General features: G+C 43.4%; 1 protein-coding gene across 1 annotated transcript in view; it reads right to left on the bottom strand.

Moving 5' to 3' along the window:
- Positions 1–23,035, bottom strand: part of LOC144609908 (glutamate receptor ionotropic, delta-1-like) — a 751,523-nt gene that overhangs the window by 209,549 nt on the left and 518,939 nt on the right. Inside the window, 1 exon segment of the mRNA XM_078428307.1 lies at positions 14,469–14,522. Coding sequence (XP_078284433.1) covers positions 14,469–14,522 — 54 coding nt within the window.

Below are 23,035 nucleotides of genomic sequence, written 5' to 3'. Positions count from 1 at the left end.
TCCTGCACCTATTGTCTATTGTCTATTGTCATTGTTAGTTGCATGTAACACTCATTGTCCGTTATATGTAACATTCATTGTGAGTTACATGTACCACTCATTGTTCATTATATGTAACATTCATTGTGAGTTACATGTACCACTCATTGTTCATTATATGTAACATTCATTGTGAGTTACATGTACCACTCATTGTTCATTATATGTATCACTCACTGTGTGTTACATGTACCACTCATTGAGAGTTTCAAGTAACACTCTAAGTGCTTTGCTGCCTGTGGCCCTTTGAATAAATACCATTGTCTTCACCTCTTGTTTAACTTCGGATATCATAATTGCAATACAAAGTTTTGGAAACAATAGCGACACCACTTGTGTTGCACCAAGTTGTAAAATCTCCAATTCAGGCTGGATCTTGGATTGACCCATGGCAGCTGGTCTGTGCGATGGGACTTCTGTCTGGATATCTGAAAAAGCAGTTAATTTTGAATGGGGAGCCTCCTTACTGACCATTCCATCCATACCTGGGACACTTTGGCCTTGACACCTTGCCTTCGATAATTTATGGAGATTGTTGATCCCTGGGGATTGTGACACTAGACCTCAGACCCGGGTTTAGAAATATAGAAAGTAAGTACAGGAGTAGGCCATTCGGCCCTTCAAGCCTGCACCGCCATTCAATATGATCATGGCTGATCATCCAACTCAGTATCCTGTACCTGCCTTCTCTCCATACCCCCTGATCCCATTAGCCACAAGGGCCACATCTAACTCCCTCTTAAATATAGCCGATGAATTGGCCTCAACTACCTTCTGTGGCAGAGAATTCCACAGATTTACCACTCTCTGTGTGAACTCTTTGTGCTCCCAAGCTCATGTGTGCAGGGGTCAATCAGCGTTCTCAGGCTCAAGTGTTTCAGAGTTAGCCCATACAGTGATACAGTGCAGAAACTGGCCCTTTGGCCCAACCTGTCGTTGCTGACCAAGATGCCAATCTGTGCTAGTCCTTTTTGCCCACACTCTCTTTAGTTTATTATTATTATCATGAACAGTGCACAGCTTTTGTTTGTGTACTATCCAGTCAGAGAAAAGACTATACATGAATAAAAGATTATACAGGATACTCTTTATCTTCTCCTTTGTTCTAACTATTGTACTTGAGTTTGACAAGATTGTATTTATGTACAGTATTATCTGATCTGTTTAGGCAGCATGCAAAACAAAACACTTTTCACTGTACACATGAAAATAATAGACCAAAACCTAAATCTAATTTCAACCACATCCATGTAAACCTTTGCTATCCATGCTCTGTCCAAATGTCTTTTAAATGTTGTTATTGTTCCTGCCTCAACTACTTCCTCTGGCAGGCATTTTGGACCAAAGAAGAGTCTCGACCCAAAACGTCACCCAATCCTTCTCTCCAGAGATGCTGCCTGTCCCGCTGAGTTACTCTTGCATCATCAGTTTAAACCAGCATCTGCAAATGCTTCCCACACACTTCCTCTGGCAGTTCGTTCCATATATGTACCACCCTCTGCCTGAAAATGTTGCCCCTCAGCATCGTATTAAATCTTTCCCCTCTCACTGAAATTGAGGTTGTATCCTGTTTTTCGGTGGGACTTCTTCAATTGCTGAGAAGAGTGTTTCAGAAAGCTCATTGCATTAAATAACTTAGTGCAAAACCATCCATGCAGAAACCTGTTGTGAATGTTGAATAACAAAACTCACACTTGTTATTAAAGAAGCAGATGCCACACTTTGATCCAAAGTTCAAAGAGGCTTCTTTCAACGATCAAATTATTGATGTATGTCGGAGACATGCATGTTATTTATCTGATTGCTGGATCATAATAAATTGCTTAGTATTTGGGCTCTGTGTTAGGGTCAAGAGTGTTTTAATGTCATATGTACCGAAATGGAACAATGAAATTGTTCAGCACAACAGATTTGTCAACATAATACTCAATAGATAATATGATAAACAAACATAAAAATAGTTCAATAAATTAAAAAAATATTACCACAAATAACAAATCAAAGCCCATATTCCCATGTGCTTCCCAGACAGTAGTTTGGAGTTTAGTTGTAATTCATAGTGTTCAATAGCCTGATGGATGTTGTGAGAAGCTGCTCCTGAACCTGGATGATAGTTCTCAGACTCCTACACCTTCTTCCCAATAGCAGGGGTGAAATGAGAGCATGGCCAGGATGGTGTGGGTCCTTGATGATTGCCTTTTAGAGATGGTGCCTCTTATACTCTTATAGATCCCTTCCATAGTGGGGGGGGGGGGGAGGAGGGGGGGGGGGTAAGTACACATGATGGACCGGGCAGAGTCCACCACCATTTTGTAATCTCCTTCGTTCCTGGGCATTTGCATTAGATAGGGCAGAAGCTCAAGTCAAAGCTCAGCTGTTTCTTAAGTTGCCTGAGAAAACTCAGTAACATTGCCACTTTGACTTAATTTCTCTAAAGATCACTGTTCTTCCCACCACGGACCTGAGATGTGGGCATCACTTCAAAGCCGCCACTTGGTGCTTCTTCCCAGTTGCATTGAGAGGGTGTTTTAGCGGGCATTCTTCACAAAGCACTCTGCAGTTTTAGTTTAATATAATAATACTGTTTTCTACTTCTGAGAAAATTGGCAAGAGTCTGCAATCACATACTGGGCTAGACGAAGCAAAGGTAATTTGTTTCTTTCTCTCAGTCTGAGCCAGTCAGGCTATTATGATTACGGATACTTTCGGAGATATCCAGTTATTTTTCTTTGAAACCAGAAGTGCAGTTTAAATTTACATTCTCAGCACTGCTCAACAATAATGCCTGACCCGCTAAGTTTCTCCAGCATTTTGTGTCTATCCACTGGTTTGCTAGTTTAGTAATACCATCTCCATACCACTGTACCAAAACTAAAAATCACCAGAAACAGAATGCAAATTTCTTCACAGGGAAGGTTATTCAAACAGCAGTGGTTTGCCGTGTGGTTACGAAGGCAGACTTGATGAGGTATTTAAAATCGCAACTGGACAATTAATAGAGCAAGGAATTAAATGAAGAAAAAGATAAGGTGGTAGTGAAACAGGATAAGATCAGGGAGTTTAGACTGTCGACCGACTGCTAACGCCTCAATCACAGAGACCTTTTTGCTGAAAGATGTGGCCTCAAGGATAAAAGAGAACCTTCAAGTATTTTATTAAAATTTAATGAGCTTCGGCTGACAGAAACATGTTCTACAGTGAATGTCCAAACACGCCAATGTGCGGGATTCTGAATGAGTCCAATGCTCTTTAATATATGCAAAGCCTTCCGACATACGGGCGGCACGGTAGCGCAGCGGTAGAGTTGCTGCTTTACAGCGAATGCAGCGCCGGAGACTCAGGTTCGATCCTGACTACGGGTGCTGCACTGTAAGGAGTTTGTACGTTCTCCCCGTGACCTGCGTGGGTTTTCTCCGAGATCTTCGGTTTCCTCCCACACTCCAAAGACGTACAGGTATGTAGGTTAATTGGCTGGGTAAATGTAAAAATTGTCCCTAGTGGGTGTAGGATAGTGTAAATGTACGGGGATCACTGGGCGGCACGGACTTGGAGGGCCGAAAAGGCCTGTTTCCGGCTGTATATATATGATATGATGATGATACAGTAGGAACGAACTGACAGACTAGCAAGGTGTGCAGGAAGGAACTGCAGAAGTTGGTTTAAATCGAAGATAGACACAAAATGCTGGAGTAACTCAGCGGGGCAGGCAGGATCTCTGGAGAGAAGGAATGGGTGACGTTTCGGGTTGAGACCTTTCTTCAGACTAGCAAGGTGCAACTTTCTAGCTCACCTCTTGTTCTGCACAGTCAATTGCATGCTTGCCTTACTTACTTTTAAAATAAAAAGTATTTGTTAAAGAATTGGTTGCCGGCTTATGACAGCACTCGAGTTAGTGGTGGCTGGGTGGTTAAGCTCCCGTTCATCATGAAACACATGAAATTTGCTTTAGATACATTATTGATTACGATGTGTAGGATCATCATCATGAAATTAATTGGAACATGGCATATCAAACAACTGAAGAAACTGAACAAGTAGAATCGATCTTGTGGCCTCCTGCACAATTTGGGATGAATAGGGGACCAGTGACTTTGATGTCAATTTGACGGTATTAATTACAAGCCTTTGTCTGTGAAATGGATGACCCCAGCATATTGTGTAGCACCGATAGGATAAAAGCACCAACTCATTAAATGATTGCTGGTGGCTCTATTCTATGCTCGACTATTATTTCCCCTCTATAGTAACATGTCAAGAGCTACATAAGGAACAGAGCAGAAGCTTCATCAGATTAAGCACCATGTAGCAGGTAGGATTCTCAATATTCAATAAATGTTTACATGTCGCTGGTCCATAATCAACCACCACGCTTAATAAAGGTCGCACACCGACAAGGCTAGTTTGTGTGATATGTTCAGATGAGCTGCATAAGTTGGGACCAGCAGCCGTTCTAAGTTCACGATACTCGACATCTGAGTCTTTGGCTGCACTAACACTGAACGCAACCACGACCACCTTTTGCTCAATAAATATTAGAAGTATTAGATCACATGGAGGCATGGTGGCGTAGTGGTAGAGTTGCTGCCACCAGCAATAATTTAATGAGCTGGTGCACCAGAGACCTGGGTTCGATCCTGACTATGGGTGCTTGTCTGCATGGAGTTTGTACGTTCTTTCCGTGACAGGCGTGGGCTTCCTCCAGGGTCTCCGGTTTCCTCCCGCACTCCCAAGACATACAGGTTTGTAGGCTAATTGGCTTGGCATAATTGTAAATTGTCCCTAATGTGTGCAGGATACTGTTAGTGTGTGGGGATCGCTGGTCGGTGCGGACTCGGTGGGCTGAAGGGCCTGTTTCCGCGCTGTATCTCTAAATTAAAACATAGACAACGGTAGAAAGTAATGGGAGGCATAAGTAGGCGAGACAGTTAGAACTTTTATCCTAGGTTGAAAATATCAAAGCATAGAAGGCTTAGCTTTAAGGTGAGAGGGGCAAAGGTTAAAGATGTGTGGGACAAGTTTTTTTGGTGTGGTGGGTGTGTGATAAGTGGAGGTGGAGATAGATATGATAGTGGAGCTTGGAGGCTTTTAATAGGCACATGGCTGTGCAAAGAACTGAGGGATATGGACCACGTGCAGGCAGAGGGGATTAGTTTATCTTGGCTTCATATTTGGCATGGATATTGTGGGCTGAAGGGCCTGTTCCTGTGTGTTACAGTTCTATGTTCTATGTTCTGGGCAACATCACAAGCCTTGCCAACCCCTCCCCCCCCCCCCTCCCCCCCCTCCCCCCCCTCCCCCCCCCCCCCCCCATTCCAGTAAAATGAATAAAAAAATGAAATCAAACAGAATGAAAATCTAAAATAAAAATCGCAAATGAAATTGGAATGAAGGTGGCCATGAAAATGAAACAAGAAGCAGGCAATGAACACAGGAAGAATTAAAAATAAATCCTTTGGCTTGTGACACTTAAAAGTAATTCTCCCTGTGTGAAGCACTTCACACCTTTTAGAGAAATGTGATAAAATGTTGATAAATTTAGGGCTGTCTCTTCTCTGGTTTGTCTAAGTATTTGATAAATGGTGGAGACGAATAAACATATTAGCCTAGAAACTGAAACCATTAGCATATGACTTTCACACGCTACAACACATAAATACTGTTTCACCTGGTGTCGATCGCTGAAGATGAACATTAGGGTGAAGCTAGAAAGCGTGCACTCAGGAACAGCTTCTACCTCTTCTTTAGTTTAGTTTAGTTTAGTTTGGAGATACAGCGCGGAAACAGGCCACTCGGCCCACCGTGTCTGCACTGACCTGCGATCCCCGTACTTTAACACTACCCTACACACACTGGGGACAATTCCACATTTATACCAAGCTTATTAACCTACAAACCTGTATGTCTTTGGAGTGTGGGAGGATACCGAAGATCTTGGAGAAAACCCACGCAGGTCACGGGGAGAACGTGCAAACTCCGTACAGACAAGCGCCCACAGTCAGGATCGAACCCAGGTTGCTGGCGCTGTAAGGCAGTCACTCTACCACTACGCCATCGTGCTTCTGAATGGCCCTTCCATAAGCTAGGGTACTGCCCGATTCACCTCTACCCCATTGCAAACATTGGAGTTTGTCAATGGGACCGATACACTACAATGCAAACAATGCGTCGAATTAGATACTGCACTTTGTATCTTCACCTGTTTTCCTTTGGTACTTGAGGTTGACTTGATTGGATTCATGTGTAGTATTATATGATCTGATTCGATAGCATGTAAAACAAAGCTTCAAACCCAAAACCTAAACTTAAATAGCCAGCTGAAGGAAGGTGGCCTGGGTACATTGGTGTACAATCCACCCCAGCTTGGTGCGGCTTGACACTAACAATGACACACAACACACATTGCCTACTGTGTTGGAGAAGGAGGGAGAGTGTTACTGCAATCTGTGGCCTGTGTTCACCACTCCCTGGGCAACCATTGGTGCTGCTTTGAGGCATTTGTGTTGATTTAACGGGACACTGCACGGCTTTCTTTCTCCTCAGATGCTGTTTGGCGCTGATCTCTTGGGAAGACATCCTGAATGGAGATGATGGTTGTCTTGTTCCGCACCACATCCCACAGGGGCTTGGAGATGGGGTCCTCCACACCCCTTAACAGCCCCTGCACTGAGGCAGCTCTGACCATCTCACTGACTGTCTCCCTGTGCTTCCACATCAGCTAGATTATGGGGACACTTCAATCACAGTCATCATCCAAGTCCTCTCGGGCTGTGCAGACGAGCACACCCTGATACCGGTGAGCCTCCCTATTACAATCCCTGCGTCTGTGTTACACGAGTGAGTGTTGGTTAATCTCCCTGTGACACACATCCCTTGAACAGGTTTGCTCATTCCCTCCACAGGCAGTCTCTGAAGTGAGGCTGTGGGGTGTCAAACACAATGATGTATTGAGGTCCTCATCATCATCATCATCATCATCACCAACCTGGGATATGTCAAGAGAGTCATAGAGTGATACAGCGTGGATACAGGCCATTCGGCCCAATTTACCCACACCGGCCAACATGCCCCAGCTACACTAGTCCCACCTGCCCGCGTTTGGCCCATATCCCACCAAACCTGTCCTATCCATGTACCTGCCTAATTGTTTCTGAAACGTTGGGATAGTCCCTGCCTCAACAGCCTGCTCTAGCAGCTCGTCCCATACACCCACCACCCTTTTTGTGACTATTATCGGTGAAAGTTCTCTCTTTTTCATGCAACATGCTCAAAATGAAGTGATTTCTTCGGGTGTAGGAGGAGAAACCTCCACAAACACAACGAGCAACAACTGCTCAGCAATCGTCTCTTTGGCACCTCAACAATGTCCTTTGCCATCTCTGCACAACTCTGATTCTGGTATAGGTGACCTTCAGTGCACTTGAGGAAGCTGTCTCCTATCACAAGTCCTCCCAACATGTAACATCAACAAACTGGCTGAAACACAGATTTTTCATCAATTCATTCAATATATTTTATTTCTCCCATAAATGCAGACATACTCCCTCTTCTCATTTCCGCTATTCCTTTTCCTTGTATGCCTTCTAACATTTTTTCCACAGTGTGAGGGTGCTGACTGTCTTTAGTTGCTGCAAGGTCACTTTGAAGATCAAGGAATTCAATTGCCTTTCCGTCACCACAACTGCTGCCTGACCCGTCGAGCATTTCTAAAGCTTTATCTTTTCTTAAAGAATTTAAAGTATCACAAAATGCTGGAGTAACACAGCAGGTCAGGCAGCATCTCAGGAGAGAAGGAATGGGTGACGTTTTGGGTCGAGGCCCTTCTTCAGACTGAAGAATGGTCTCGACCCGAAACGTCACCCATTCCTTCTCTCCTGAGATGCTGCCTGACCCGCTGTGTTACTCCAACATTTTGTGATACCTTCGATTTGTACCAGCATCTGCAGTTATTTTTTTATTTAAAGAATTTAAATGTACTTTTGAGAAAGAATAAAGAAATGAATTTTGATGACTGCAAATTTTGCTAGGTGGGGAAGGAATATATTGTAGAAACGATCCAGCAATGATTTGACAAGACTCGAAAAGAGCAGCAAGTGCCCAAAGGCTGCGTAAAATGAAAGCACTAATTTTCAAAAAGGAGACAAGAGTAAGTGTAGCAATTACAGGAACATCAGCTAGCTGAATACATCCCAAAAAGGTATTTACTAAATCTTTAGTAAAGGTATAGTTAGGTGGAACTAAAACCGGCTGAAATGTAATAGATCCATTGTGTGATAGTACACATTTTGGACAAATGTATTGAACATCCAAGACAACGTGTGGTAGAAGAGTCGAGACATGTCTCGCAGATGTATAGCACTGCTGCAAAACTTGTCAGTCTGATAGAAATCAATTATAACATGTTGCTAAGAATTGCTAGAGTGAATCGGGAACTAAGAGACTGGAGTAAATCAACAGATGCAGCCTTGTAATTTTATCAATTTCTGGAAGCAGGAACAAACGTGGCATCGAAAATTGATTTCTGTCCTTACAGAGGGAGCTTATAAACAGTGTGAACCAAAGATACTAGAGGAGCAAGATGGACCACTCCGTTGATATCGCCTATGCTGAAGTGTAGTACGCAAAGGAGCGTAACGTCCGCCATTTTAGTAAGCAAAACCCGCCGTTCGCTATGCCTCTCGCAGTGTAATCAGTGTTTTGGGGGAACAGTATGTGTGATGATACCATAAAAATGCAGAATATATCTCATCTATCAATTCACAGATTTTGGTTATTTTTCGTTTTAAATGTTTCTGCCCACTAAAATGGCAAGAAGATGAGGTTCTTTGAGAATTAAAGGAAAATGTTGGTGCAGTTGGAGGAAAGCAGAAGAATATCATGGAATCAAAGACAATTGACAACACAAAGGCAGCCATTCAGCCGATCATGTCCTTGCATGATAAAGAAAAAGAGCTATGCTGCCAAAATTCTACCATCCATCTCTTTATCTGCAACCCTGCAAGTTGCAGTCTTTCAAGGAGATATTAAGATGCTTTTTAAATGGTGAGATTGTCTGCCTCCACTCCTTTTTCAGGTAGCGAGTCTCAGTTTGCTTACAGCTTCTGGGCAAAATCATTGGACCTCATCTCCCCTCTCATCCTTTTGATTCCCCATCTTAGAGAGAGAGAGAGAGAGTGTCTTTCTATTTAGTCTGCCCAGGTGCCTCATAATTTTATGCATCTCCGTTGAGTCTTCCTCTATTATAAAAAAACACCTTCGTCTATTTGATCTATCCTCGTAGCTATGGTTCTCCATTCCTGGCAGCAGCCTCGGGCATCTCCACTGCACCATCTCCAGTGCAATCACCTTTTTGCCCAGATGCCATGGTCAGAAATGGACACCGAGGTTCAAATGCAGTGTAACAGGCATAGCATCTAATTTGTCCCTCTGTTTTATATTCTGTATCACAGCCAATACATTCAAGCATACTGAGCATCCTACTATCCTACTAACTTTAAGGTCCTATGAACTTACACTCTAAGGTCCTTATCTCTCCGCCATTCGTGATGTCCTTCCATTTATTGCATTTGACCTTATTTTGTTGAATCTCCCAACTGCATGAATTGACACCACCCTGCATTGTTCTACTTTCTACTTAATTAGGAAGCTGACTAAAGTATCTGCATTAACTTCCATTTGCTACTTTCTACCCAAATGGCCAGATGTCTTGAAATCATTCCACCTCTCTATAAACCATATACAAATTAGACATAATTGGCAGATTTTGAATAAGCCGGTTGGATAAGCTAGTGGGTTAGTGAGAGGAGGTGGGATTTGCAAGAAACTGGATTTGGTTTTTATGAATTTGGAAGATTAAACTGGATATGGAATACTGAAAATACATCAATAAAAGGTATCACAAAATGCTGGAGTAACTCAGCGGGTCAGGCAGCATATCAGGAGAGAAGGAATGGGTGACCTTGCGGGTCGAGACCCTTCTTCAGACCGAAGACCCTTCTTCAGACTTCAGAATAAAAGGTAAGAGTTTATGAAATTAGCTTATGGTTAAATTATTAAACAATGATAAAAGCATAAAATGACAAACTTGATGGATGTGAAAAAAGTCGCAGACTATTCTTAGTCAATGCAATAATTTTCTAAATAAATTAATTAAATGAATAAAGTAAAAGTCAAACAACAGGTATAATTCAGAGTATCGAAAGGAGAAGGGAGTTTGCAGGATTAGGGATCGAAACCAAAGGACTTTAGTATTTCTGAGGAAATCAGATGGACAGGGGGTGATTAGCTGATGAATATTAGAGTTTTTCTTTTGAATTAGAGTTAAATTACCTTTAATGTCGAGAGGCATCAATTAAAGATAATAGTTTACACAAGATACTAGCTAGATTCTAAAAGGGAGAGCAGAATTGTAGTTTAGATCATGAATGGACAGTCAAGATGCATTGCTTGAAATAATTCAGTTCTGTCAGAACTTCAGGTTAATTCATGCGTGTGGGGGGGAATCACACATGTAGGATATGTCTCCAGTTACATTGGATCAAGGTCAGGTCTGGGGAGAGCCGAGGACTGCAGTTCAACCTCAGCATCCATTTTTTTTGGATTAGATGAGATTAGAGATACAGCACAGAAACAGGCCCTACAGCTCACCAAGTCCGTGCGGACCAGTGATCCCATTACATTAACCTCCCCAACCGAAGTCGCACTAACTTCTCGTTTTCACCCTACAAACAGCTAACAATGGCCTGTTTCCTTTATCATCGTTACTTTTTTGCATATCTTTCATGCATTGTTCTTTATGTCTTCACATAAAGGCTGGAGCGATTGGGCTTGTATACACTGGAATTTAGAAGGATGAGGGGGGATCTTATTGAAACATATAAGATAATTAGGGGATTGGACACATTAGAGGCAGGAAACATGTTCCCAATGTTGGGGGAGTCCAGAACAAGGGGCCACAGTTTAAGAATAAGGGGTAGGCCATTTAGAACGGAGATGAGGAAGAACTTTTTCAGTCAGAGAGTGGTGAAGGTGTGGAATTCTCTGCCTCAGAAGGCAGTGGAGGCCAGTTCGTTGGATGCTTTCAAGAGAGAGCTGGATAGAGCTCTTAAGGATAGCTGAGTGAGGGGGTATGGGGAGAAGGCAGGAACGGGGTACTGATTGAGAGTGATCAGCCATGATCGCATTGAATGGCGGTGCTGGCTCGAAGGGCTGAATGGCCTACTCCTGCACCTATTGTCTATTGTCTATTGTCTATTATCACTGTCTATATCTTTCATTTCCCTTGTCCCTAACCAGTCTGAAGAAGGGTCTCGACCCAAAACCCATTCCTTCACTCCAGAGATGCTGCCTGTTCCGCTGAGTTACTGCAGCTTTTTGTGTCCAGCATGAAAACAGGCCATTTGGCCCACTTTGTCCATGCTGACCAAGTTGGCCGAGGTCCACTTGCCTGCATTTGGACCATAGCTAGGGACATCCCGTATTTTGGGCTAAATTGGTTTGTCCCGTATGGGACTGCCCTTGTCCCGTATTAGGCCCAGGGGGCACTGTAGGCCCCGATGCTGTAGGTCCCGACAGTTTAGGTCCTGACACTCCAGGTTTCCGACATTTTAGCTCCGGAATGTGTAGGTCCGGTAGCCCCCGCGCCACCCAGCAGAGGTTGCATAGCAACCCGCCTTCCATCTCGGGTGGCCGCCATTGTTGGAGCGGGAGCAAGTGGCCGCTGGCTGGGTGAGACCATGTGGGGCGCGGGGTGGTGATGTCACCTTGTCCCGTATTTGGGAGTGAGATAGTTGGCACCACTACCCACAATCCTCTAAACCCCTCCTATCCATACATCTGTCCAAATCTGAAAGATTCTTTATTCCATAAAAACGCCATAAACTCTACTAACACCTTTTTTGTAAGTCCCTTTGTTGTGTGGGAGTAGACTACTAACATTCCATTTGACAGGTTTATTTTATTCCTGATATCTTGCTCTGTACACCTTTCTTCGATATTATGCCCCGAGTTGGATATTTACGGTCAATAGCAAAGTAACACAGCTTGGTTCTGACCTTTACAAAGGCCACCGCAAAGGTCCAGGGAACACAGTGGGGTGGTCTACCCTTTCCTGACTGCGATCGCTGTCAGACGACAGTTTAAATGGCGTTTCGGCTACCAGCTACAGTGAAGTCAAAGCTCAGCTTTCATTTCTGACTTTTTTTTTTACACATTTAATGAGAATGAAATTAAAATTGGATTTGTGCAAGCTGAATAAGCAAACAATTAAAAACATCATGGCCTTTTAAAAAGCCAATGGAGTTTTTGAAATTGCCATTCCAACCAAATAACTTTCCATACGAGTTCAATCTTCAGTGTAATGTTGTTTAAAGAGCTCGAGATGATCAGAACATTTCTCGCTACCATAAAACTAGTGAATGATACAAACGAGCGCAAAATGAAAGAGAAGTATATATTCAACTTAAAAATTGATGTTTGAAAATAAAACGTGTTATGTGTTTGTCATTGACTAATTATTATACTCAGGTGTGACTGGAATCTGTGATTCTCTGTAGAACTGTTTAATTTATAATACAGGGCGAGGTAAATTATACCAGTGCAATCAGACGTTGTTCATTAATACAATTTAACACATACATTTGATGCTCTTTCCAATCAAGCCACGTACTAAAATTACATTGTGAATCATTATTTGTGACTCTGAAATTAAAAATAATGCCTCAATTGAATTATTCCATTTGGTCTCCTTATTATTTGCTTTATACTTGGCTTAGCATTTCCTTGTCCCACTAGCCCTGCAAGTAGACCAATAATTCGTCCTGTAATTTCATCCATGTGAAGACTGGCACACTACCAAAGGGATGGCCCGAGATGTCACTGGCATAAGTGATAAATACCAAAGCACAGTTTGAAGTATTGAACAAGCTCCAAGCACACAACGTAATTACTGCATCATCTCAACAATTTAAAGAGGGCTGTGAATTTTTGGCGATGAATGTTTAATGAACTCGGGGGAAAAGAAATCCTGAGTTTGCTGTTCAAATGAATGTTCTAGTCCATTTGTTAACAATGGGATAACAATGTAATTAAATAACAGAAAGAGCAGTTCATCAAATGCCAGAATACGTTCTCTACTGGCATTACTTGCAGCCTACATCAATATTGGATCCCTGTATATTGACCCTTGGTTTCACAATCCCAGCATCAGGACTAGGGGGAACAGTGGATTGAGTTTCAGGACTGCAGTCTGCAAAATTCTACAACATTTGACAAAAAAATTAAAATAACAAACTGTGTCACACAGGGGACCGTCAGAAGTGTGAAAAAGCATTCCTGCAAATTCAGGGACAGTTTATTTACAGTCAACTTAACCATTCTATCACTAACTAGAGAGTGGCTCTGACCTACCATCTACCTCATTGGAGACCCTTGGGCTATCTTTAATCGAACTTTACTGGACTTTATCTTGCACTAAACGTTATTCCCTTTATTCTGTATCTGTAACAGAGTGGACAACTTGATTGTAATCATTTATAGCCTTTCCGCTGACTGGAAGGCACGCAACAAAACCACTGTACCTCGGTACACGTGACAATAAACTAAACTAAAGTAAGCTAGACCTGCTTTCAAATTTGGCCAAACTTGCTGTCTGTCTGTCTGTCTGAGTGAAGGCAGACGAATTTCTCAATATCTCAATAAAGAGGAATGAAAAAAAAAACCCTGCAAATGCTGGAAATTTGAAAGAATAGCAGAAAATGCTGCAAACCCTCAACGGGTCAGGCAGCATCCGTGGAAAGAAAAATAGAATTAAGTCAAAGAAGATGTTTCAGTTGAGGATCTTTGACCTCAAATTTTAACTGTTCTTTCTACATATACTGCCTAACTTGCTGAGTCTCTGGAGAACATGGATTGCCAACGTTTCAGGCCAGGACCTTCGGGAACCCATATTTCCTCGTGTCGTCATCTGTCCATGATCTCCAGTGATGCTGCCTAACCTTTTGAGTTACTCCAGCACTTTGTGTCTTTAAAAAAAAAATCAGCATCTGCAATCCCTCGTGTCTAACTTGCGGAGTGTTTTTTTGTGGGTTCTGTTTCTACTGGCCTGTGATAAATCATCAAATGTCCCTAAATTGGCAGCCTTTGTTCATTCTCTTGTCAACCAATACCTTGCCCATCCAACTTAAAGCTGTGGCAAATATATTAGTGTTGTGAAGTGCAGTGAGCATTGCACCCAGGCATTTGAAAGACCAGGATACCTAATCATTAGACAATTCCAGTAAATGCATTGAATTCCTTCAGGGATACACTCATGTCTCCATTCAGTTGAAGAGTTGACTGCCGCATAACATAACACTCATTACTGGCTGTATGTGAGCTTCCAGACAATAAACCCCTTATGTTGCTGGCACTTATAACAGTGGCTTTGAGCTTACCTCGTTTACAAAGACCCAGTGGCTGTCTTTTGAGGCTAAGTTTGTTTCCACAGCCTGAAATAAAGCACAAGAGGCAGATTGTTATAAATAAAGAAGATGATTTCAGCTTTGCCCAGAAATTGGAAACTTCCAATGATGGCATAAATATGCAAAACATTCCTAAAGTAAGCAAACACCTTGAAGAATTACCCAGTTTATTGATTGCCCTGTCGAAAACTATAATTTAATGTGCAATTGTTTATTTGTGAAAGAGTTATTTTCAGCTTCTTTCTTCGTCCTGTTGGACAATGTCAGCATGAGATCATTTATCGCTCACCCCATATTTCACTTTGGACATTAGGAGTACGCCGCATAAAGTCCACCGCCAAAGTTTGTGGTGAAATAAGGAACTGCAGTGCTGGTTTACAGAATAAGTCACAGAGTGCTGGAGTAACTCAGCAGGTCAGCTAGCATCTCGAGAACATGGATAGGTGATGTTTCAGATCGCGATCCCTCTTCAGATCCGAAGCGTCACCTATCCATGTTCTCCAGAGATGCCACCTGACCCTCTGAGTTACTCCAGCACTTTGAACAAAGTCATGAGCTGACCATACTTAGCAGGAGTGCTGGTTCGCTTGTCTCAATATTTCATGATGTTTTGCGAAAACTAACGCCGTGATTTCTGACTTGCAACCAATGCCATCCGTAACCAAAGTCAACCCATCTGGTTTATGCACCGTAACTGGATGAAGCCCACTGTGGGCCTGTCGGGCTGATATGTCTCCTTGTGAAGAATGATGGGTGAGGAACTGCACTTCTTTGATGGAGATGCAGCCTGACCCACTGAGTTACTCCAGCATTTTGTGTTTTGCACTTCTTGATGATCCCTTGAAATCTTTTACATCCACACAAATAAATAAACAGCCCTGCCTGCCTCATCAAAGAAATAGCACCTTTAATGCCTCTCCTTCAGCATAACCCCTTCCAATAATGATGACCACTCAGCACTGCACCTCCGAAGCTGCAGGCCTTGTTCAGTATTGCCTGTCGGAGAGTACAACAGCCCCTCGGTGCTGTTTCTCTGACAGTGTGGGGCTCCCTCGGTGCTGCTGCTAACAGTGCTGCACCCAGAGTGTGCGGAACTGCTCCAGTAATCAGGTCTGTAGAGTGAGATTGAATCTATGTTGGGATGCGAGACAGAAGAGGTTACAGGCAGATATGGCACGGGGGGGGGGGGGAGTGGTAAAGTTGCTGCCTTACAGCTCTTGCAGCACCAGAAATCCTGGGTTCGATCCTGACTAGGGGTGCTGTCTGTAGGTGTAACAACCAGACCAGTACAAGATTAAAAAGACCACTACTAGACTGGGTGGCACAGTGGTGCAGCAGTAGACTTGCTGTCTTACAGCGGTTACAGCACCCAGGTTCGATCCCGACTACGAGGGCTGTCTGCACAGAGTTTGTACGTTCTCCCCGTGACCGCGTGGGATTTCTCCAAGCTCTTCAGTTCGTCCCACACTCCAAAGACGTACAGGTTTGTAGGTTAATTGGCTTGGTGTATGTTTAAATTATCCCTAGTGTCTAGGGTAGTGTTAATGTGCGGGGATCACTGGTCGGTGCGGACATGGTGGGGCGAAGGGCCTGTTTTCGTGCTGTATCGCTAAACTAAACTAAACTTAACTAAAGTGGGGGAATGAGATTGTGGCTGAAAGCCAGCATGGATCCAATGGGCCAAATGGCCTCTTTCTATGTCATAAGAAAATATGAGAAATATATTACTTCTGGAAAAATACATTAAAAAAGACACATCCGATACAGAATTCCAAAATCTCTCAAAGCACTTAAACTTTATACATAAATGAATGAATCAAATATTCTCTCGCTATCGTCTGATAGTCCAAATCCTTGTTCAGTTAAATATTTCATTAATCACTAAATCAGTCACAACTGGAAACGCTTTTCACAGTAATGGGCCCTGACAACTCAGTTGTTAACAAGTAGATTTCTGTGGGACAGAGAATGCAATCAGTGCTGTATATAACTTGGATACTAAACAGTCAGAGGGGGTATTTAGCCTGTTGCCTGTTGCACACTGCAGGCGAAAAGAAAATGGATCAGTAAATGTTCACGTCGGCCTCTTGCAGCTTGAGACAGATATCCAGGAGCATGGAAATGGGACAGATATCCAGGAGCATGGAGATGGAAATTAATAAACAAATGCAATGTGTCTGACTTCATGGCATAGAAAACCTCTTGAGAATAGCGGAGACCAATGGGTCTCGACAAACTCAAGAAAGTAGCATCAGGAAAAAATTACTACAGGAGAAATTAATGGAACTGAAAGGCAATAAGTGAAACCTGGGACAATAGAAAATAGACAATAGACAATAGGTGCAGGAGTAGGCCATTCAATGTGATCATGGCTGATCATTCACAATCAGTACCCCGTTCCTGCCTTCTCCCCATACCCCCTGACTCCGCTATCATTAAGAGCTCTATCTAACTCTCTCTTGAAAGCATCCAGAGAACTGGCTTCCACTGCCTTCTGAGGCAGAGAATTCCACAGATTTACAACCCTCTGAGTGAAAACGTTTTTCCTCATCCCCGTTCTAAATGGCCTACCCCTTATTCTAAAACTGTGGCCCCTGGTTCTGGACTCCCCCAACATTGGGAACATGTTTCCTGCCTCTAACGTGTCCAATCCCTTAATAATCTTATATGTTTCAATACGATCTCCTCTCATCCTTCTAAATTCCAGTGTATACAAGCCCTGATGACCTGCACCTTAAGTGCTTGATAGGTGCAGACCATGGAAATAATGGCTGCTCTGAATGATATCTTCCAAAATATCATAAATTCTAGAACTGCTGCCAACCATTGGGATGATTGGTTTTTAGTCAGTCTACATGTGGAGTATTGCAAGCAGGTCTGGGTTGTCCCAGTACAGGAAGGATGTGAGGCATTAAAAAGGATGCAGATGAGGTTTATCGGAATGCTGTCTGCATTCAGCGGTACCAGCTTCAAGGAGAGGTTGAACAGGCTCGGAAATCTTTTCTTTGGAAGTTTGATAGAAGTATCTAAAATTATGACAGTCATCGCGTAGGAGGCAACTGTTTTACAAGCTGGTTTACACCGTCGACACAAGATACTGGAGTAACTCAGCGGGACAGGCAGCATCTCTGGAGAGAAAGAATGGGTGACGTTTTGAGTTGAAACTCATGGCAGGCATTGATAGGGTGGACCTTTTCTCTAGGGTGGAATTATCAAATACGGGAGGGCATAACTTTAAGGTGAGAGGAGCAATGTTTAAAGGAGATGTGCGGAGCAATTTCTTTTACACAGAGTACGGTGGGTGACTGGAATGCATTGCCAAGTGTGGTAGTGGAGGCAGCTATGACAGTGGCATTTAAGTTTTAGGATTAACACATGCATGTGCAGGGAATAGAGAGAAATGGATTATGTACAGGCAGATAAGAGTTTGCCTTGGCATCATGTTTGGCACAAACATTGTTGGCCAGAGGACTTGTTCCTGCGCTGTACGGATCTATGTTTTGTGTCACGAATGTAACCTCATTATTTAAAGAAGGAAGTGGAGAGAAAACGGAAATTGGTGATAGGAAAAAATACTGCAGTCTGTCACTGAGGAAGTGGTAAAAGGGCACTTGGGAAATACACTTGTGCGGCACGGCGGCGCAGCGGTAGAGTTGCTGCCTTACAGCGAATGCAGCGCTGGAGAGCCGGGTTCGATCCCGACTACGGGTGCTGTCTGTATGGAGTTTGTACGTTCTCCCCGTGACCTGCGTGGGTTTTCTCTGAGATCTTCGGTTTCCTCCCACACTCCAAAGACGTACAAGTACGTAGGTTAATTGGCTTGGTAAATGTAAAACATTGTCCCTAGTGGGTGTAGGATTGTGGTAATGTGTGGGAATCGCTGGTCGGCACAGACCCGGTGGGCCGAAAGGGCCCGTTTACGCGCTGTATCTCTACACTAAAACTAAACTAAAAATAATAGGATAGGGGAAAGTCAAATTGGACTCATGATGGATTGAAAAATGGGTTGAAATTGTCGAAGGTTTAATGGCCAGAAATGGAGTGCATGGTCTTTGGTTTCATTCACTGGGATTGATAATGGGCAGAGACAGCAGGAATAACCAGTCACTTCCATGTTAGGAGCCTGTGACCAGTGCAGTGATCAGCAATTCTTACAAGGTCCCAAATCATATCAATCGCTGAGGAGCTCAGACGTAATATGTCCAAGTATTCTAATGATACAAAGTAAGGCGACATTACGAGTTGTGAGGAAGATGCAGAGAGGCTTCAGAATTGTATAGACATGCTAAATGACGAAGATTGAGGGGGGTAGACACAAAATGCTGGAGTAACTCAGCGGGACAGGCAGCATCTCTGGAGAGAAGGAATGGATGATGTTTTGGGTCGAGACCCTTCTTATTCTCGACCCGAGACGTCACCTATTTCTTCTCTCCAGAGATGCTGCCTGTCCCACGGAGTTACTCCAGCACTTTGTGTCTACCTTCAATTTAAACCACCATCTGCAGTTCTTTCCTACACAAGAGTGAGGGGGGACCTCGTTGAAACATACAAATAGTGAAAGGCTTGGATAGAGTGGATGTGGAGAGGATGTTTCCACTAGTGGGAGAGTCTAGGACTAGAGGTCATAGCCTCAGAATTAAAGGATGTTCTTTTAGGAAGGAGATGAGGAGACATTTCTTTAGTCCAAGGGTGGTGAATCTGTGGAATTTCTTGCCACAGAAGGCTGTGGAGGCCGTCAGTGGATATAAGGCAGAAATCGATAGATTCTTGATTAGTACAAGTGGCAGAGGTTATGGGGAGAAGGCAGGAGAGTGAGGTTAGGAGGGAGAGATAGATCAGCCATGATTGAATGGCAGAGTAGACTTGATGGGCTGAATGGCCCAATTCTACTCCTATCACTTATGACCTTATGACCTTGTGACCTTACGAATGGCAAGGACATGGCAGGTGGAATACTGCAGGAAAATAATATGAGGTCAACCACTTTAGTGGGAAAAATATATAGAAGGCAGAGCATTTTTTAAATGATGAGAATTTGAAAGATGTTGGTGCTCAGTGCAACTTGGGTTGTCCTGGTACATGAATCACTTAAAGTTAACAAGCAGGAACTGCAAGCAATTAGGAAGCCACATGGTGTGTTGGCCTTCATTGCAAGACAATTTGAGTACAAAAGTAGAAGCTTCTTGCTCCAATTATATCAGATCCTCTTGGACTGCAATAATGTGATCAGGTCTGATCTCCCTTCTAAGAAAAGATATACTTGCAAAAGTGGGAGTGTACTGAAATTTCAAAGATTTATTCCGTGGTTCGTTGGCTTGCCGCAGGATGAAAGGTTAAGCAGCCCAGGCCTGTACTCTCTCGAGTTTAGAAGAATGTGATCAGGAAACACACAAAACTCTGAGAGAATAGATAAAGAGTTAATGATTCTCCTGCATGTGATGTTCAAAACCAGGGATCACGGACTCAAAGTTTGCAATCGGCTATTCAGCACAAAGATGAAAGGCATTTATTCAGTGGGAGAATAGTGATTCTTTGAAATTCTCAACCCAAGAGCACTGCAGAAGGCTTATTTGGCTGGGAGAGGATCCAGCCTGCCCCCTGTGTGCAGTTCCAGCAAACCTCAAGCACATCCTGGTCGGTTGTAAGACCAGCCTAACACAAGGCAGATACACCTGGCGACACAACCAGGTGCTGAGGTGTTAGGCAGCTGCACTCGAGTGCAAGAGAGTTACCACCAACGCCATGCCTATCAGTGCCCAGCTAACATTCCCGCAAATCCCATCCTTCATCCGGGAGAAGGAGAGAAACGGAAGACTACCACCTCGCCTCTCAACTCATGCCAACTGAGCGCAGCCAGAGACTGGGAAATGCGTGTTGACCTAGGCCAGAGGCTTTCCTTCCCCGTTGAAATCGCAGATACCAACCTGCGACCAGAGCTCGTCTTCTGGTCCAACTCCTGTGGGCGTGTTTTCATCATTGAGCTGACGGTGCCCTGGGAGGAGGCTGTGGACGAGGCATATGAAAGGAAAAGGCTGAGATATTCCAACCTTGCAGTAGAGGTAGAGGAGCGAGGTTGGAGTGTAAGAGTGCGTCCAGTGGAGGTGGGGTGCAGGGGCTTTGTAGCCAGTTCCACCGCAAGGCTCCTGAGGGAAGTAGGAGTCAGAGGGCAGGCCCAAAGGAGGGCAATCACAGAACTTGCAAATGCCGCCGAACGGAGCAGTCACTGGCTGTGGCTGAAAAGAAAAGATACTGTCTGGGCTGCCACGTGACCATCTAGAGGCTAACCATAAGACACACACCCAGGTCTGATCACCTTGCGCTGGGCCTGCCTCGACTGAGGGTGTCTTGTGATAAAAGGCCGAAACACCTAGTGACGTTGAGGTACACAACTGAAGATGTGTCTAAATGGTAGCAACATCACCTAGTGGTCACCCCCAAGAACAGCACCGGTCAATTGTAGTGCAAACCTTAGGGATTGTAACAGCCAGTCCTACTAATCAATCTGTGACTACTCAATATCACGATTGATAGACTTAAAGAAATTAAACATATCAAGAGTTAGGAAATTCTTGTAGAAAGTGGAATTGAGGTAAAAGATTAGCCATGACCATGTAGACTGGTAAAGGCAGCCATGAGAGCTGAAAGATCTACCCCTACAGCTGCACTTTCATACTGACCTGTGTGAATGAGAAGATAGAAGGGGGAAGGCGAGGGGAGGGGAGGATGTGGAAAATAAAAGATAATTAACACGAGGAGAAGTTGTCAAACATTATACTTGTGCACAGATTTTAAAATGTAACTTCTACTAATGTGCAGATCAGATGAGTACCAAAATATTAGCACCACAACTAGTCTAGTATATTGTGTCTAGACACAAAATGCTGGTGTAATTCAGAGGGACGGGCAGCATCTCTGGAGAAAAGGAATGGGTGACGTTTTGGGTCAAGACCCTTCTTCAAACTGAACTAGTGTAGTATATTCACCAGTTATTCTCAGTGGTAAACCAGATCACATTTAATTCCCTCATGATGAGAGCATTATAATTAATATAAAATAAAACAAAGTTCCCAAACCCCTAAGTAAACTATGGTATTTATTCACAAAATGCTGGAGTAACTCAGCAGGTCAGGCAGCATCTCAGGAGAGAAGGAATGGGCGACGTTTTGGGTCGAGACTAAGTAAACCATTATCATTTCCATCCTACTTTACAGACAATATCCTTATTTTGATCTTCAGAGTTCGTTCTGGTCTATAATGAACTCAGGATTCAATTCTTCTTTCTATTTCTGACCATTCATTGTAAATATGCTGGTGCATCATGAAATGGAAATCAAACCTAAATATATCCACATACGGAACAGCGCACCAATTCTAATCAAAAGCTACTTTAGTCCAGACTTCATAAAATGGGAAAAGATGAAAGGAAATCACATCAAAGAACATGGTGTCCTTCAGATTAGTTCCTTATTTTCATTAATGGAATGCTAAGTGTAATCTAACTGTCCCTTTTATAAAGTAATACACCAGGGCCTTTGATGAAAAGAGAAATCCCATGGATTCTCAGTATGTTTAACAACAGATATTAACAGTTAGATCGACCTGAGCCGCAGAAGCAAGCCAGTATTAGCACTGAACCTTGCCCAGTCCCATTAGTAGGTGTGGACCGAGGCAATCATAGCTGAGCCTACTGAAAATTAATGGGGTTTGAAATTCTTTCTCAGACGTCTACTCTCTCTGCACTTCAGTACCTCCAGGTTAAAAAGAAAATAGAAATCTTTATTAGTTATATCTAGGTTACAAGAAGCAGTAAAACACCATGCAAGACCAAGGGAGGCACAGAAGTACATTTATTGGGGCATGAATATGCAATCCCATCGTTGTTCACAAGTTCATAAGAGATAGGAGCAGATTCGTCTACTCTACCATTCAATCATCACTGATCTATCTCTCCCTGCTAACCCCATTCTCCTGCCTTCCCGCCATAACCTCTGACACCCGAACTAATCAAGAATCTATCACTGCCTTAAAAATATCCACTGACTTGGCCTCCACAGCCTTCTGCGGCAATGAATTCCACAGATTCACCACCCTCTGACTAAAGAAATTCCTCCTCATCTCCTTCCTAAAGGAACATCTAACTCTGAGGCGATGACATCTGGTCCTAGACTCTCCCACTAGTGGAAACATCCTCTCCACATCCTCTCTATCCAAGCCTTTCGCTATTCAGTAAGTTTCAACCATCCTTCTAAACTCCAGCGAGTGGAGGCCTAGTGCTGTCAAACGCTCATCGTACGTTAACCCAATCATTCCTCGGATCGTTCTCGTAAACCTCCTGTGGACCCTCTCCATCTTTATACTTTCTTCCTCCATCCATATTCCCAGTTCTGTAGCATCTAGAAATGCATCCCTTCACCACCTAGACCTTTGGACACCATCCTTGCATCTTATACCAACTATCATACATTTCCTTGGATACATTGAGGGAGTCTGAGAGAATGAATGAATCTGCTGTGAACTTTTCCTTAGCTCTGCACTATCGG

Source organism: Rhinoraja longicauda, chromosome 35 (assembly GCF_053455715.1).
Source record: "Rhinoraja longicauda isolate Sanriku21f chromosome 35, sRhiLon1.1, whole genome shotgun sequence".
Taxonomy (NCBI): domain Eukaryota; kingdom Metazoa; phylum Chordata; class Chondrichthyes; order Rajiformes; family Arhynchobatidae; genus Rhinoraja; species Rhinoraja longicauda.
The sequence above is the reverse complement of the archived record's forward strand: the minus strand, read 5'-3'. Positions and strand labels throughout refer to the sequence as shown.